This window comes from Erythrolamprus reginae, chromosome 3, assembly GCF_031021105.1.
Source record: "Erythrolamprus reginae isolate rEryReg1 chromosome 3, rEryReg1.hap1, whole genome shotgun sequence".
Taxonomy (NCBI): Eukaryota; Metazoa; Chordata; class Lepidosauria; order Squamata; family Dipsadidae; genus Erythrolamprus; species Erythrolamprus reginae.
In genome coordinates, this window is record NC_091952.1 from 218136943 (window position 1) to 218155709 (window position 18767).

General features: G+C 35.9%; 1 protein-coding gene across 1 annotated transcript; it reads left to right on the top strand.

Annotated features, from left to right (window-relative positions):
• The first annotated feature begins 1786 nt into the window (after positions 1 to 1786).
• PI15 (peptidase inhibitor 15) lies at positions 1787 to 18531 on the top strand. Its single transcript, XM_070749197.1, has 5 exons — positions 1787 to 2059; positions 16892 to 17010; positions 17205 to 17337; positions 17548 to 17663; positions 18396 to 18531. The coding sequence occupies exons 1-5, from the start codon at positions 1787 to 1789 to the stop codon at positions 18529 to 18531; spliced, it is 777 nt and encodes a 258-aa protein (XP_070605298.1).
• Positions 18532 to 18767: the final 236 nt, after the last annotated feature.

The window sequence follows — 18767 nt, forward strand, 5'->3', positions numbered from 1 at the left end:
AAAAGTTCCCACTTTTAACTAGCAATCCAGCGTTATGGAGCAAAGAGTGAGATACATGACCTGCTCTTGGCTGCTCATATGTCTCAAAGATGAAGTGCCAATATTTTCACTCTGTAAACTGTCTGTGCTACCACTCTTACACACAGTAAGCATTTTGAAAGTATTCTTTGGTCCAAAGCATGGTTGAGCTGATGACCACCAAGCAAAGTGGGCCAGCATTTCTCTGTGCAATCACCAGTGCCCTTTCATCCATGTCTCCCTCCAAGGGTTGCTCCAGTTCTCCTGGGAGAAATCTCATTCCATTGACTTCACAAAATATCCTTCTTTGGAATGTTTGACAGGCTGATTGTAAAGATTTCCTCAGGCTTTCAGACCTGGCACTGCTTCTGTCTACTGTAATAATGAAGGAACTCCAAACTATAAATCCATGCTATGGGATTGCTAGCTTTGGGTCACTGGCAGCCCTTATAGCTCATGGTCCATTTGTCATGGTTCTGTTTAGTTATTTGCATCAGCTATTTGCATTTTGTGTCAGTGGCCGAACTATTCCCTGCTTAAAGAATTCCATCCTCTCTTCCAGCAAATCCAGACCAGATGTTTCCCTGACCCTCCCGCCCTTTTTTGCTTTTAAGAGTATTTGGCTTCTGTTGCTATTCAGAGAAATGAATTCAGGTGACAAACGTTTTTTTCCAGAATCTCACTTTCTCCATTCTTGCTTCAGAGCTGCCTGAATAAAAGCAAACAATTGACAGCAGTGTTCCAAGTGTCAACGTGAAACAAATTGCCTTTCTGTTTCTTTAAGCCTCCTGTATTTTTCCATCCAGATTGCTGAAAAATAAAATGTGTGCATTATTTATCACATGGATGTAAGGAAATGAAACTATGAAAAAAGAAAGCCAAATGAAATAAAACCAAAGGAGAGGGGGGAAAAAAGAGTTGAATCTTGCCTTTTTGTAGTCAGGGTGAAAGGGGTGTTTGAAATAATATCCTAATATCCTACAGTAAAAGCCCAATCACTGTGTTTTCTGTACAAAACTCCACCCCTTGGGTGCATGAGACTTGGAAAAAGAGTTGCCCTTTGTAGTTTACTATAACATATAAAAGCTGTTAGCAGTTCGGGTAGCCAGCAGCTAGAAAGCTTTCAGTTTCCCCCCACCTTCTTTCTTTCTCCTTGTAAGTTGGTAATAAGATACACTCTGTTTTTTTCCAAGGTTCACACTAGAGCACAGAAGAAAACTGTTTAACTTGGAAGAATAATAACGCCGGGCTTTTTGGTTCTGCAAAGAGGTAAGCCACTGAGCTCAGTTTCTGTTGCATGTCTTTTTACTATTATTATTTCACATCTGATGCTCCTTGAATCAGTTGAATGGCAGGAGAAAGACAGTGGTTTCCATGTTCTCTCTCTTTCTCTCTCTCTCTCTATCTCCTGTCTTGATTTTTCCTTTGATTATGTCTCTTTAGTATGAGTACAGAACTTACTCTGCACAGTGATCAGAATTTTTTTTTCCTCAGCATTTTTGTAGCTTTTTGAGTTGTACTACGATGGGCACATATGTTACAGGACAATTTGTGTGTGTGGTTGCTAGGCAACTTGAGACATCAGAGCATTTCAATTGACTATTTGCTACCATCATGTATTTGTGCTTTGCTGCACACATGAATCATGAATGATTGGGAAAATCATCTGGAAGAAAATACTTAGATTAATCCCAATAATATTCTTTAACCCTTTCTCTTCCACAGATCCTTGCTTTGTCTCCTGCTTTAAAGTAGACAGACCCTAAAAATGACAGTAATTTCTGCCATTAGTGGGGCTCTCTTAATTACCATTTTTTGCCAAGCAAGTGTAATAGTGTTGCCCAATTCCACTGACCTATTCCTGTCAACTCAAAACTACACTGATGTTGAAGCAGCTTTGAAAACTCATCTGGATTCTGCAAACCTGCCCAAAGTCAGGAGAAAGAGATATATCTCACAGAATGACATGATTACCATCTTGGATTTTCACAATCAGGTCAGAGGCAAAGTATTCCCACCTGCATCCAACATGGAATACATGGTAAGCAGCCACATCTTTATTCATTTCCTCATGTCTGAACTTGGAAGGATGTTGTAAATAAATTTAAAAAATATGCGTAATCTATTTAAGTTTCACATTGCCAAATAATGTTTTTTCCCCATAAAAAACCAAGCCAAAAGCTTTTGAAATGATTGTAATAGTTTGCATGTGCTGAGCAATTCAGACCATTTCTTCTTCTTCTTCTGTCTATGGTGCAGACATGATATAAACTAATATACCATTCTAACAGGCGTCTTTGGATCATATAATCTGAATGTAGTTAAAGTGCTTAATTAATTCTGTATTTGATTAATCTTGTGTTATATGAAAGCAATTATTCTGGTTGTTATATAGAAAAATGTAACAAAATTGTTTAAGGCTACCTTACACACAATTATCAGGTGATCTCATTGCATATAATGGCATTTATGAATCAACATGCACAGGAGTGAACCATGAAATTTTAAAATGTAAAAGTAGGCATCAAATATTCTTATCTCTTGGAGTTCTGAGGAACTCCACTCTGCCTAAAAACTGGCCTTGGTAAGTCTAACCAAATATGCATATTATCCCCTTTTTCTATTGCCAAATTTTGTTTCTTTTGTTTGTCTATAATTCTGTTGTTAGCTTTCTTGGAAGAGTAAATCTGTGATATTTCTAATGTCACTTAATATACCATAAACATTGAAATTTATTTTGAGCAATTATCAAATGTTGACATATACAGTAATTAAAAACCCAATGAAATCTTCAATAATGTCAAAAGATGGAACTATTGAGCCATAATGGTGTCATTATCAAATTTGACAGCATAAGTATTGATCTGCTCACATAAATGTACAATATAACAATCTTGTATACTACTTATCGTATATCCTACCTAGTTTTGGATAATGTTTGATAATGTAAAGCATATTAACAAATCCCCTTTTTATTGGAATATGAAAATCTGAAGTGTAGACACCCTTCTGTGGGGTACCACAGGATTTGATACTTTTACTGCTACAATTTCAATATCTACATGAAATTCTCAGGAGAGTTTATCCATGTTTTGGGATGAAATAACATCCATATACTGATGATACATGGTCGCACATTGAATTGGGCTTGAGGTGCTATGGAAAGATCTTTATTGGTTACTAAAGGGGCCTGGATAGAATGAATAATCTAACCCCCAGCATGTTGTTGCTGGTCCAGAAAACATCTTCTGTTTTGTGTGCTTCAGTTTCAATTCTGATGGGATGTCACTTCTCCTGAAACAGCAGATATATGACTTGGAAGTTCTAGACTCAAAGCTACTGCTGGATTCAGAGGGAGATTGCATGGCCAGAGAAAAAATTGCCTTCCTCAGATAGTGTGCCAATTATTCTCCTATTGGGAACAATAGCTCCTGACAATAGAAACTCTACTTGTAGTAATGTGCTTTACATTATCTGAAATACATTTACATTACATTTACTATACTTGAAAAGGCTGTAACTGGTAAAAATGCAGTGGATGAGAGTTCCCATAACTAGATAAATAACAGGCACATTTCCTTCTATTAGGTTTCCTAGTAAGTTGCTGGTTTCAGCAATTCATACCTACATGACTTCACTTCTTGGTATATTTGGGAGTATCTCACTTCCTTCTAGTGGAAAAAGTCCATCCTATGTTTTTTTCAGGTTGGAATGCTTGGGGTTTCCCCATATGTGAGATAAAAAAGTGAGGGCTCATAAGTACTTTTTTTTTAAAAAAAGTCACTACTTATACTGCTCTTCCCAACGGCTGAGTGGCATCTACTTGGCACTGTTTAGATATTCTGTAAAAACAGAACTTTTCATTGGCATTCAAGGCTGAATTGCTATTATTAAGTTGTAGTTGGTGCCATGATTGCATATTGTTAAATTGTTTTATTGTTTTTGTCTTTAGGGTATTATTGCATGTTTGTGTTTTACTTACTTACTTACTTACTTACTTACTTACTTACTTACTTACTTACTTACTTGTTTGCTTATTGCATTTGTATGCCACCCCTCTCCGTAAACTCTGAGTGTCAACCTTGATCACAGTGGCATACAAATGCAATGAATATATAAATATGAAGCTGTTTGGCCAACAAATTTGTAGAATCTTACAGAATTATTAAAAAATAGATGTGAGAAAACATCATTTTTTAATCAGAGATAACATATTTTGAACTAGTAAGAGATTTCTACCTGACCCAGAGCCAAATTATATGCAAGGGAATGCTTAGTTGCATCAATCTTTGCTGCAAATCTTTATGTGTCTGAAATGTACAATGTTTGTTGTGTATTTTTTCTGCAACTACCATCAAATTCTCTCCAACAAAAAGGGTGTGTGGTTTAAATCTTGCTTTGGCTGCAGGATATGAATCAGATACGTCTACTTTTGGAATGGCCTAGACCAGAATGAGCCATGTTGGGTTCCAGATTGGCTTCATAAATTGGATCAGATCATGCTGCACACTAAATTTTAACTCATGTTAACTCTTTCAGACTACACCGTTTCTTTCAACAATAAAATCCCATAAGCAAAACCTGTAAGTAAAGAACCAATGGTGGAACTTGGTCCTTCCATTTGGAGTAAACACATGAAAACTTTGAGGAAATAATAGACCAGATGGGAATTATCAACATAAAAATACAAATGGATTTTTCTTAAAAACATTTGAATAAAATTCTAGAAAAATACAATATGCAATATAATATTCGCTATGGATTTGTATGCACACTTTGAACTGAAAATATCTTTATAAGCTATAAACTGGTAGTTTACTCTCAATTAATCCATGTGCAGAGTAATAAGAACTATAGCGCTTACAGGGGTGGGTAGCAGGCAGGATGGGGTGGAATGCAATTTCACCAGTGGAAATTTATTTATTTATTTGTTGGATTTGTATGCTGCTCCTCTCCGAAGACTCAGGGCAGCTCACAACATAAATGAAGCTGTGTGCCCAGCTCCAGCTGACCATCCCCCCTCCAATCCTTTTCCTCCTCCTTAGAAAGCATCAGGGAGACCAGCACCAATAGGAGTTGCAGGGGGGCCATTTCCTCCCCCATCTTTTCTCAACAGCTGATTGGCAGGGAGTGACCCAAGAAGGAGAGCACAGGAAACACGAAGCAAATTGTCAGCCCAGAGAGTGACACTGGTGAGGTTGTAAGTCAAGAACTTAACAGTTCACTTGAACGATGGTGATCATTCAAGCCACTCCCACCTGGTCATATGTCCAGCAAGCCACACCTGCCCAGTCACATGACCATCAAGCCACACCCACAAAATAAGTCACACCCCAGTGTGGCAGTAAAAATTTTGCCTGCCCGTTACCATAGTAGTGTTTCTCAACCTCTGTAACTTTATGATATCTGAACTTCAACTCCCAGAATTCTGTCTGGAAAGTTGAGAAGCACAGTTGTATAGTAAGAAATGTATTCCTCACTTTTGGTGAGTGCGGGCCTACTTCAATGATTCATATGTTGGTTTTTTTCTATGGTGAAAGAATATATTAATAAAAGAATTCAGTTACCATTAGAACATAGCAGAATTTCTACTATTCCATCCTCCCCCATCCCATGTGCTTGCTCAGTTTCCTTACCTTGCCCCTCTACATGCTCTAAAATGGGGAGAAATAGAGTGTATGTAATGAAAAGGGACAAAGCTCTTCCAATATTAATCTTTCAGAGAAGTTGACTTATACCAAGTCAACATTTTGCAACTATTCAGGAGTTATTTCTTAGCTCCATATGTAGATATCGTGTGATTCTTTTGTTTATTTATATGGCCAGCCATCTTAAATGCATAATCCTAAAATAATCATACATACACACACACACACACACACACACACATACACACACTACAAATCTGGAACTGGAACTACAAATGCAAACTAAGTAAGTTAGTAATGCAGTCTGCATTGGCTGCCGATCAGTTTCCGGTCACAATTCAAAGTGTTGGTTATGACCTTTAAAGCCCTTCATGGCATTGGACCAGAATATCTCCGAGACCGCCTCCTGCCGCATGAATCCCAGTGACCAATTAGGTCCCACAGAGTGGGCCTTCTCTGGGTCCCGTCAACTAAACAATGTCGGTTGTCGGGCCCCAGGGGAAGAGCCTTCTCTGTGGCGGCACCGTCCCTCTGGAACCAACTCCCCCCGGAGATTAGAACTGCCCCTACTCTTCCTGCCTTCCGTAAACTCCTTAAAACCCACCTTTGCCGTCAGGCATGGGGGAACTGAAACATCTCCCCCTGGGCATGTTTAATTTATACATGGTATGTTTGTGTGTATGTCTGTTAGTATATGGGGTCTTTTTTAAATCTTTTAAACTTGTCACATTATTTATGATTTGTTCCACGTGTTGTGAGCCGCCCCGAGTCTTCGGAGAGGGGCGGCATACAAATCTAAGTAATAAATAAATAAATAAATAATAAATAAAAGTAACCATAACACAATAGCCAAGCAGGGTAATAAACGCACAACATAGCTGCTTTGGGCTCAACTGTCATTGAACACCTGGGGTAAAGAATCATCTTCACTTTGGGGCCCTCTGGATCTCTGGAGAAAAGAAAGAACTCAATACAGTACAAATATCCATAAATTGGCTCTTGCTTGTCATAGATGCCGTGTTCCGTGGCAGTTCAACTATGGATTGATCATGTTCAATTAATTAATTGAACAATTGATCATGTTCAATTAATTAATTGAACAATTGATCATGTTCAATTAATTAATTGAACAATTGATCATGTTCAATTAATTCATTTTTAATTTTATTTTCCTTTATTGGCCAACAAGGCTGCATCGCATTGCAAAAAAAAAAAAAGTCATCCAGAAAATGAGGCAATTTATAGGGCTAAACCCTGTGTAGTGAGTGCCAAAATTAAATATGAGAAGGAAGGATCAGCTTCCCTTGACTATTCCTTCTTTTCTTCAGCTATGGCTCTCCCAAAAAGCTGCCAGAAAAGAGACAGATAGGTCTTGTCCAGAGGCTGCACAGCCTTTTGAAACTGGACCAATAGATGCAGGAAATTAAACAGAGGGCTGTATACATGCCTTGAACCACAGATTGCACACTTTTTGTATTAGGCCATGTGAAAGGATTGTAAAATCAGTGAAACTATTTACTTTCAAGTTCTTAAAAGGAAGTGAAAGCATTAGCATAGAAATGGAAAAACAAATCTGGAAAAGTGCATTTGGAAAAGTTTATTATGACCCAGTATATTAAAATCCAACATGCTTTGAATATGATAATACTTCTTGATATGACACTAATATGCCAGTTTAACCCCAAAATGAAAACAATACTACATGCCATCTGAGAAAGAAAATGTGTAGTTCTGCAAATGTGTGCATGTGTACATTTTTGCAAAGAGGTTAGGAAAATGATAAATCTTTCATTACTTCAGATATGGTTATATCAATCTGGGGAACAGCACAATATATAATTTGCATGTATCTAAATGGTCTGCAATGGTCTTACCCCTCGAGATCGCAACTGAATACACTGTCCATCTTTAAGGCTTAAATTGATAAAAATAGTGCACTTAGTCAGTGAAGTGACTAATACTGACATCAGAAGCATAAGTTTTAAAATAATGCCAATCATTTTGCAGCTACATAATCTAGCACTGACGTTTGTAATTTAATTTCCTGGATAAAAACCAAGATGCTGTCTGGAACTGAAGATGAATTTCTCAACCGCTTAAGTCTGTTTTTATTTCATATGTAAACAAGATTACAAGTTATATCTTTTCTGGAGCATTGACAGATCTTTTTAGTTTTTAAAAAATGGCCCTTGCACTTCTGGACTATTTACTGTATGTTTGTTCTCGGCTTTGAAAAGGTAAAACAATCAAACTCAATATTGTAATTATTTTAAAATTTTAATTTATTGATCAAATAGATAGCCAGTGTAGTTCAGTGGTTAAGGTGATATGCTAGGAATGGAAGCCTTAGATCCATGATGGCAAACCTATGGCACAGGTACCACAGGTGGCACATGGAGCCATATCTGCTGGCACGCAAGCCATTGCCCTAGCTTAGCTCCAATGTGCATGTGTGTGCCAGCCAGCTGTTTTTTGGCTCGCACAGAGACTCTGGGAGGGCATTTTTTGGCTTCCAGAGAGCCTCTGAGGGGATGGGGGAGGGCATTTTTACCTTCCCCTAGCTCCAGGGAAGCCTTTGGGGTCTGGGGAGGGCAAAACACAAGCCTACTTGGTCCACCAGAAGTTGGGAAACAGGCTGTTTCCAGCCTCCAGAGGGCCTCTGGTGGATGAGGGAAGCTGTTTTCACCCTTCCCAGGCATTGAATTATGAGTGTGGACACTCACGCATGCACAATAGTGTACGCCCATGCTTTTTTTGCACCCAAGGAAAAAAAGGTTCACCATCACTGCCTTAGGTTCATGAAAGCTAACTGGTTCACTAGCTGCTCTCTTTCAGCACTAGACTAGACAATTGAAAAACATCAGTGTACTAGCCTAGACTGGACTAATGGGTAGATTGCAGTCCATACTTTCAAGAAGAGTTCTTTGTCCTGCAATGGATTGATAATAATTTTTATCAATCAAATAACAATATAACTTTATGTAAAAGAGGAGACAAGCAGCCAAGGTGATCAGTACATGTTTTTTTGGAAGAATGCAAATGTTTTAAGAAATTTTATTAACAAAATAAGCCAAACCCAGCAGACTTTCATAGGAAATGATCCTTCTCAAGGTTCTTTGATTTAGTTTAAACTATCCCTTGCAAATGACATTTAATTTAATTTAATTTAATTATTTATTTGATATATATGCCACCTAATCCCATGGGACTCAGAGCGGCTTGCGACAATAAAATAATACAATACAATATTATGATCAAAGTCAAATGTTAAATAGTAAAAACAGTAAAATCCCCATTAAACTAATGATAAAAACCCCTAGCTAAACTAAACAATCATGCACACATACATACAAAGCAATCATATTAGAGTAATACCTACTTTTTTCATTAATACCTAATGTTAGGTGAAATTGGCAGTGGTGGGTTCCACTTATGTTCATCACCAGTTTGTATCGCGACATTTTATGCGCGTGCGTTACATTGTCCCCTTGTTCAATACTGCTTTCGCACATGCTCAGTAGCTATAATCAGCCCAAAACACAACTGAGGAGCTGATCAGTTGTGCTTCTGGCAAAGGAATAAAGGTAAGTATAAACCCAGGGGCAGGTGGAAAGGGCTCCTTTTCAAGCAGAAGCAGAGGAAAAACTTCAAAACAGTAAAAAATTCTGGAAAAAAAGTTGGTGGCAGCCACGGACCAAACTGATCTGTGATGCCATCATGATGTCACCAGTGGGTCGCTACCGGTTCGAGTGATCTAGTCTCAACCAGCAGGAGCCTAACCCTGGCAGTTGGTAGGAATTGCCTTGCTTATAGTTATGGAATCTGGAAAGGTCATAAAAGGTATTAAAATTATTATTATTATTTTGAAAAAAAAAATTCAGTGTATCATAATTGCACTAGAAATCAATTTAGTTATAGGAACTTAGAGTTGGTAAGAAGTCACCATACATCAGAATGGATTGTTTACTATATAGCTTTGCATTTTTACTTTGACTGAAAAGTCATACCAAGTCCAGCCCTTTTGTATCAGATTATAATATTCACTATTTTGTGTGTTTTATCTCCCATATTCCTATTAACATCACTGTTACAATAAATAGGTCATTACACCTGCTAGACACAGTGCTTTAGAGAAAAATATAATGCCCTTTGCTAAGCATGTCAGTTAATTCTGAAATAAAATATCCACCATTTTCCCAAATCAGACTTTACAGCCCAAGTACGAATCATTTCACCTCTTTTAGAATGGTCATATTTTTAATAAAGGAATACAGATAAATGGCTACAATTTCCAGAGCAACTACAAACTACAGGAAAATAATTTAAAACCATTAATTATCTTTAAAAATATTTTAAGATACAGTTTTTGTGATAGGCATTGATCAGTCTGAAAATGGGCAAGATTCATATGTTAAAAATAGATTCCCCAAAATGTCAAATTTTCTCCAAAATTGAAAATGTATAAACATATAGTGTTAAAAATGTTTGTAATGGGAGTCTACCTACAAACCTTCTGTAATCTATTTCTGAGACAGAACTGACTTCATTTTCTCTTAAGACTATTGTGTCTTTGGATTTCACTCTATTTTGTGAAAAAAATAACGAGAAAAAAAAGTTAAAAGCCATTTGTGGTTTTCTTATGACAATTACTGAAAGACAGGAAGCTTCATTTCTCAGTCTTATTTCTGAGTCAGATCAGGGTCATAGCTGGCAGGCTTGTAGGGACTGAGTTTAATCAAGCAATTCTCCAAAGCAGCAGAATATGAACTCAATCTGGAAGGATGCCCGTTGTATTCATACACACTTGAGTACTGTTGAAATAAGCCCTTGATAAATCAAGAGTCTGAGTTACATTGGTAGCTCCACTCTTATTCAAGGGAATCCAAATTAAGTCTCTACTTTAGATTTTCAACCTGAACACAAAGGTAGGAAACATGCCCTAATTTTCTTACTCAAGATTTTCAAATGTTCAATCTCATTTAGCTTCCTTGTGCAGGTTTCTCTTTGGAACTAAAGAGATGACTGCATATAGTGAAAATTGCACAGAAATATCATATCTGTGCAGCAGGGACCTAAAGAAATATCAATGCATATCTAATTACAATTAACTTCAATACTCTTACGCTTGACAGGAGTTGGGAAAAATCTGCTGGATGTTCTTTGAAGGCAGCTATTAATGTACCAGCAATCCAAAGCTATTTCCAACTAAGCCTAAGAGCTATCAGATTGCTATCTATCAATAACAGCATTTGTAGGGATAATATCCCGGGATATTTGAGATATAAAAACGAGAAAATCAACAAAATTCAATGTGGAATGTCATGGGTAGGGTAGAGTAACCAAACTTAGAGTAACCAAATTCTCTCCCCAGTGAAGGTCCACCAAAATTTTTACTACCACACTGTGGGTGTGGCTTATGCAGGATGCTATGCATTTTCTTTCAACATCTTTCAGGGCAAATTGGGTGCTCTGGGGTGGAGCTCTATTTTTGCTACCCCACTGCGTCCCCCCCCATCCAGGCCCACCCTGTCTCTCCCCCATGAGGAGAGGCCAAAAAAGGCCAATCTAACCTCTCTAAATCAAGGACCAGACAAGAATCATGTTTTACTATTCTTTTAAAGGCTGGTAAGGGGGGAGTAGTCAGAGAAATCTCTGGAGGAAAATATTCCAGAGGTCAGGTCCATTTTCTGGATCCTATTAGATGTCAATTCTGTAAAATGTACAGGATGAACAGAAACCATAAGGCCTCATATCAGGGCTTTTAAAGGTGACAACCAGTATCTTTTTCACAAAGAGTAACAATGAAAAAGCGTGCAAGCCAGTAAAAGCTGAGAACATTGTTAGCGCTTGGTTATGGCTGGAAAAAAACTTTCTGAGCAAGTAGAGCAATGAAAAAAAAACTGTAAAGAATTAGGGCTTGGAAAACATTCTTCGCAGACAGTAACAATGAAAGAACCTGCAAGGTAAGAGCTGGGAAGATCGTTAGTACCTATTTAGGGCTGGGGGGAAAAACTTCAAAAAAAGCTACACCCAAATTTTCAGCCTTGTTTAGGAAGAAAAATGGTGTGTCTTATATGGTAATTTGTTTTCATTTGTTGGAGAAGGAACAGAACTACTTTAGGTTCTAATTTTCAGCCTTAATTAGCTTTGAGTGCTACAAAATTAGTATCAAGGCTCCAAAAAGACAAAAGGTTTTTTTTTTTACCCAAGTCTTTGTTTTATATATAACTGCATGATGGGGAAGGGAATTGAGACAAGAAAAATCCTTGCATTTCAGTGACCTAAAGTGCCTGCCTTCATATCAAATTAGGCCACAGCTGATCAGTCCAATTACACCATTTTGGACAGTAGATAGATGATGTGGGTGAAAAGATCCTTAGTTTTACCATTTGGATCCCATTGTGCTAAATGTTTCCTACAGCTGTTGTGGATGAATTTGATTTATTCACACATCTAGCCTGCTCCATTCTCTTAGTCTAAAACATTGAGTACTTCATCCATCATTTTTATAGCACCATATTCAATAAGAGTAAATGGAACAGACTAGCAAGTTAATTGCTTATTCTTTAGCCAAACCTCTAACAATCAGCTTCACTGCATTCAGAAAAAGGCGCCATTATTTCTTACAAATAAAATTTGGTCAACGTACTTGTTTTCACATATATTTTTTTTAAGGAATTGAGCTTGGAACGACTCACATTGATTTTCCAGGTGTGTTTCACCCACTCTATTTGGAATTCTTATATTTCTTATACCCCATTTGGTAACAGGTAAATGATACATAAATTGACTACTATTAAAACAACAAACAAATGAAAACATACCAGGAGAAAATAAAACACAATGACAAAAGCACATAAATTCTGCACTGTGGACAAAGATGGGCTGCTTCCAGAATGGCTAATTGTACCCAGCTCCGCGGCTCTAGAGCACAAGTTTGGGATTGAGCACAATTTTGCTTCCCGCACCTGTGCAAATAGCAAAATCTCACACAAGGATGCGCATGTGGGCATGTTTCGGTGAGGTTTTTTGCTTCCCTTCAAAAACCCTTACCGAAACGTGCCTGCAAGTCCTATTTTGTAGGGCCCTATAAAATATCTTACATACTTCAAAAGAGCCAGTAACCCAAGAAGAATATACAATATTCAGTACAAGAACTGCAACAGCCACAATGTAGACCATACAGAAGATTAGCAGAGTGCTTCAATGAACACCTATTAGCAATTAGAAGACACCATGAAAATACCTTAATTGGCAACACATGGAAAAACTCAACCATAGTTTCAGTTGGGAGACTGTGAGTATCCTAGACTAAACCCCAAGGAATTCCTGGAAGCCTGACTCTCAACCATCAATAGAGATATAGAGGTAAACTACATTTACCTACCATGCAAAAGACACAATATAAAAACAGAAGAAAACAAAAAGACCAGAACACCTCCTCTCTATTAGCCAACACACAGATAAGTAGGAATTAACATTAGACAAACAACAAAGGAAACAAATAATACTGTAATCAGGAACTACCAAGGAAAGGAACAATTAAGAAGACAAACAATCAAGCGTAAAACAAGGATCTATCAAAGAGAAAGCTACTCCCACACCAAAACTAGCAGAGCAGGCTGTAATATGTAAACAGAATGCAAACCCCACATATGCTACACTCCCTATCACTTTTGATGTTTTTTAGTCAGGCAAACAAAAAACTCAGATATTTTTATTTTATTTATTTATTTATTTGTCAAACAATTATGGGGTGATAATTTGTACATATTAAACATTAGATAAGTAATGATAAAAAGTAACAAAATAAGACAATAGGACAGGGACGGTAGGCACAATAGTGCGCTTATGCACGCCCCTTACAGACCTCTTAGAAAGGAGGAGAGGTCAATTGTAGATAGTCTAAGGTTAAAGGTTTTGGGGTTAGGAGTAGAAACCACAGAATCAGGTAGTGCATTCCAGGCGTTGATTACTCTGTTGCTGAAGTCAACTTTGAGTTGTGTTTAATGTCTTCTGTTGATATCCTTAATTCACCTGCCCATTTGATACCAAAGAATATGGTGTTTTAGGCTGACTTATTGACTGACGTACTGATTTCTAAGGGATAAAATTTTATCTTAACAATAGAGTTTGAAGAAATTCTGATAGACTTCTGATACATGTCAACAACTTTTGAATTTCTAAAAAATATATTTTCAGAAAAAATGCCTTTTGTCCTTAATCTGAATTATCTAGAAAGTCTTTATCATAACAATAAACTCCGGGTCTGTGGAATCTATTTTATTTTTGGCACAACCACAGTATATGTTGACAAGGACTAAGTGCAAAAAAATGGTTCATGGGTTCACTTCTTCAGCAGTAAAGAATAGGGAAACTAATTGGGAAAATTAGATTTAATCCCAAGGTCCCTCAGGTTCAGCAGGAGAAAGAGGGCCAATATTAGCGAATTAGATGTTCAATTAATTTGTGCCTATGTATTTATAGTTTCACGCAAGGGTTAGATGAACAAATAGTGCTTTCACAAGAAATAATGTTTCCTTTTTATTAAGTATTGGTGAAAATTTGTATTAAGTACTATGCTGATTTGTACGTATCGCAATGTAAGGCTTCTGAGAAGTCAGAATAGATTGAGTGTTAGAAAACACCAACTAGAGAATTAATAACTCAATTTCTATCAAAGGAGTAGATCAAAGGGTTTTCACCATGAGATTAATGATTGCTCTAATTGTTAAGGCAAAAGGCTAAAACCCAGGAAGTGATGAGTTCTAGTCCTGCTTTAGGAATGAAAGCACCAGTTATTCTCTCTCAGCCTAACACATCCCATGGGGTTGTTGAAAAAAAAAAATAGGAAGAGGAAGGTGTGTGCAATATGTTCACTTACTTGAGTTATTTATAAAAAATAATAAAAGTCATGAAATAAGCAAATAATAAAGGAAAGAAGGATATAACAGCATGCTTCAAATACTTAAATAGAACAACTAGTTCTGTCTTTTTAACAGTAATTAATAGACACATGAATTCATATTGTACAAAGGTACATTCTGTTTACAATTTTTTTAAAAAAAAATTGAAACAATTATCCAGAGAAGAGATTGGTCCTCTTCCCTGGATGGGTTGAAGCAGACCAACTGTCTCTCTGCGATGATTTAACTTGGATTTTTGTTCTGGGCATGTATTGAACTCTATGATTTGAGGAAATCCCTTCATTTGAATGATAATCTCTGAATTTCTTAATTTGATTAATGTGAAATTTCAACTAAGAAAACCAGGGATGTGATAGATAAATAATCAGTTGGCAAAGTTTATTCCTTTATAATTATTTATTATTTATTGATTCATTTAGGAAATATTTTGACTGCATTTAAATTAAGTTTAAATGTACTTATTCATAAAATTAATAGATTTCAGTTTAATTTAAGGTCAAACTATTGCTCCCAGATTAAATTTTATTGAACAGGCTTTTTTTTAGTAATCATTTCTAAAAATGGCTTCTTCCTCAAAAATCAAACTTTATTTTACAAAAACATATTGGGGAAATAATTTATATTTTACTGTTCGTTAAATGCAATTATCTATATGAAGAAAACAATAAACTGAGTAGAAAGACAAGACCCATTAAAAACAAGCATATATTACAAAAGAGTTGCAGATCCAATTATATTAGCATTATTATGAGCAAACACTCATTGTGTGACTGTGAATCTCTATTTGTGAATTTTGGTTTTCTCTGTGTCTAAAAGAAACAGTAGTGAAAGAATCAAGGACAATTATTGCAAACATTTTGAATGTGAAAGTTTGGTACTAGAAGGGGTAGTATTTCCAAACTAACTTAAGTCCAAACAGTCTCCATACAAAATTTTAAAATAACATCTTTGCCATAAGTGGAACTATGAATTAGGAAAAATGATGGTTCATGATAGGAAAAAAAAAAGATCCTGGCCCAGTGACCCACTTTCTGGAGCAGCTGATCGCTGATACCTAACAGGGGAATTTTTACAGTGATGCAATAAAGAGTAATATTGTTCATTTCAAGAACTACCCCAGATGTCTTAATGCTTCCTATGAGGATTCTTCAGGGTGAACAGTAAGCGCAGATACTGTACAATGCTGTCCTGTTTAATACTTCCAAAATATCATAGGTCTTTCTCCAAGTTTTTTATATTTCAAGTATCCAGTTCTTTCTCACTATTACTATAAGGTTGATAGAAATACAGAATCTTCAAAGTCCATATTTGATTAGAAATTTCTTAAGTCAGTCAAGGATTTTTAGGATACTATGATAGCCACCCAAAATTCCTCGGGAGTTGGGCAGCATACAAATTCGAGCAAACAAACAAACAAACAAACAAACAAACAAACAAATGCCTGGAAGAAAAACTCTTGTTAACTTGACAGAAGTTGTGACTTTGTAAAGAGTTCTTCATTTAAGTTTATTTGAAGTTAATATTGTTGATGTGGAGAAACTGGAAGAGGTGTAAAACACTCAATACAGTGTTCCCTCGATTTTCGCGGGGGATATGTTCCGAGACCGCCCGTGAAAGTCGAATTTCCACGAAGTAGAGATGCGGAAGTAAATACACTATTTTTGGCTATGAACAGTATCACAAGTCTCCCCTTAACACTTTAAACCCCTAAATTACAATTTCCCATTCCCTTAGCAACCATTTAGATTATTACTCACCATGTTTATTTATTAAAGTTTATTAAAAAAAATATTCATTAAAGGTGGACGAAAGTTTGGCGATGACATATGACGTCATCGGGCGGGGAAAAACGTGGTATAGGGGGGAAACCCCCAAAGTATTTTTAAATTAATATTTTTTAAAAACCGTGGTATAGACTTTTCGCGAAGTTCGAACCCGTGAAAATCGAGGGAACACTGTATTCATATTTCTGATACAAATTGGATGAGTCAGTTGCTTTCATACAAGGAGTATGCAGTTTGTGTGTAATTTGAAAGATATATGGAATAAAATTGAATAAACAATTGTAACAATTGTAACTTTCTAATAAATTGACTAGGATTGAGGCTCAGCAAATTCACCTTCATAATTTTGAATCAGTTTATCGCACTGGACAAAGAACATAGAAGAACTAACTAATTAGGTTTTGGATTATTTGTCTGCCAAACTAATAATTTGATCATTATATTATTCAATACACTTCATATTTCTCAACTCCTTTACAGTATTTAAGTAAATAAAAATATTATATTTTGCCAGGTGTGGGATGATAATCTAGCTAAATCTGCAGAAGCTTGGGCAGCTACCTGCATTTGGGACCATGGGCCTCCTTACTTGTTGAGATTTTTTGGACAAAATCTGTCTGTACGGACTGGAAGGTAATTGAATTTTATATATATTTGTTTCAAGCCACTAATTTTCAAGCATCTTTTATCTTGAAAATGTATAAGAATGAAGTAATTTACAAAATAATAATAATAATATATATGTCTACATATAATATATGACTTAGGCACATTAGCAATATTGAACATTCAAAAATACCAATTTATCTTATTGTAATTTTTCTCAGATATCGATCCATTCTCAATCTGGTGCAGCCCTGGTATGATGAAGTGAAAGATTATGCCTTTCCATATCCTCAGGACTGCAATCCAAGGTGTCCAATGAGATGCTATGGGCCTATGTGCACACATTATACTCAGGTGATAGTGGTTCATTTTTCCTCTATCAGTTGTGTTTTTGCTTTTCAGTCTGGAATTTTAACAAACAACTGCCTATGGAGTTGGGCGGCATAAAAATCAAATGAATGAATGAATGAATGAATGAATGAATGAATGAATGAATACATACATACATACATACATACATACATACATACATACATACATAAATAAATCTTATTATTTCTTTAGATGGTTTGGGCCACTTCCAACAGAATAGGCTGTGCAATCCACACATGTCATAATATGAATGTCTGGGGAGCAGTTTGGAGCCGAGCTGTTTATTTGGTATGCGACTATGCCCCAAAGTAAGTTTCTCTATTTTCATTTATTATTATTATTATTATTATTATTATTATTATTATTATTATTATTATTATTATTATTTATTAGACTTATATGCCGCCCTTCTCCGAAGACTCGGGGCGGCTCACAGAATACAATCTATTAGTGCATATTGTCTCAACACACAAGCTATCATTCTCATTTTCTAATTAATTCAGATTATCTTCTATAAAATTATGGGTTGTACACGTAACATTGGATACAGTATGTTGTTATTCTATAAAAGTAAATAAGGGCAGTTATAATTCAGTCTATCAAAGAAATATATGAATTCGTTGTTAGACCTTATATCATGTTTTTAAATGACAGTAGCAAAAGAGCAAAGGATTGTCAGCAGCAAATACTTAACATTTTTTGAAAAGTTATGTGATTTGGTTATAAACAGTATACAACCCCTGATTTTATTTCTTAAATCAGCTAAACATAGGAAAGTTCTGTCTCAGTCTATTTATATTGTAACTTATTTACTCAAGATCTTTTTCTGGTTCTACTCATAAATATCTAGTCCTATGTCCTATTGGGACTAAAAATGTAAGTGACATCATGAATAAAGATAGATTCTACATCTAATAGCATTTGTATAACAGAGTCTGCTGTGCAGATAACATATGAAAAAAGTATATTTTATGTTATACAATAAAGAGTGTTATGAAATAATCAGCATACTAAGTATATTATTGTGTTTTCTTCCTTAGGGGAAATTGGATAGGAGAAGCACCGTATAAAGTTGGAGTGCCATGTTCTGCTTGCCCGCCGAGTTATGGAGGGTCATGCACTAACAATCTTTGCTTTCCTGGAGTAACATCAAACTATTTATATTGGTTTAAATAAATGGTACAATTGTTCTAATGAAATGCATGTGTAACAAAATATTGTATATTTAAGTTTGCATATATTGTATATATAATGTATTGATTCATTAATATTATGATGGACTTTAATAATATGAAGATTAGTTTTTAAGGATATAATGTATATTTAAATATTCCCCTTTAAGTGACAAAGTTACTCTTTTGGACCACTGATAGCTACAGATTAATAATGTGCCTTAAATAAAAGAGACAAAG

Excerpts from the sequence above, each read along its gene's own strand:
- PI15 (XM_070749197.1), top strand. The coding sequence starts at position 1,787 with ATGACAGTAATTTCTGCCATTAGTGGGGCTCTCTTAATTACCATTTTT. Across the intron at positions 2,060-16,891 it reads CATCCAACATGGAATACATG|GTGTGGGATGATAATCTAGC; the intron begins GTAAGCAGCCAC and ends ATATTTTGCCAG. Across the intron at positions 17,011-17,204 it reads CTGTCTGTACGGACTGGAAG|ATATCGATCCATTCTCAATC; the intron begins GTAATTGAATTT and ends AATTTTTCTCAG.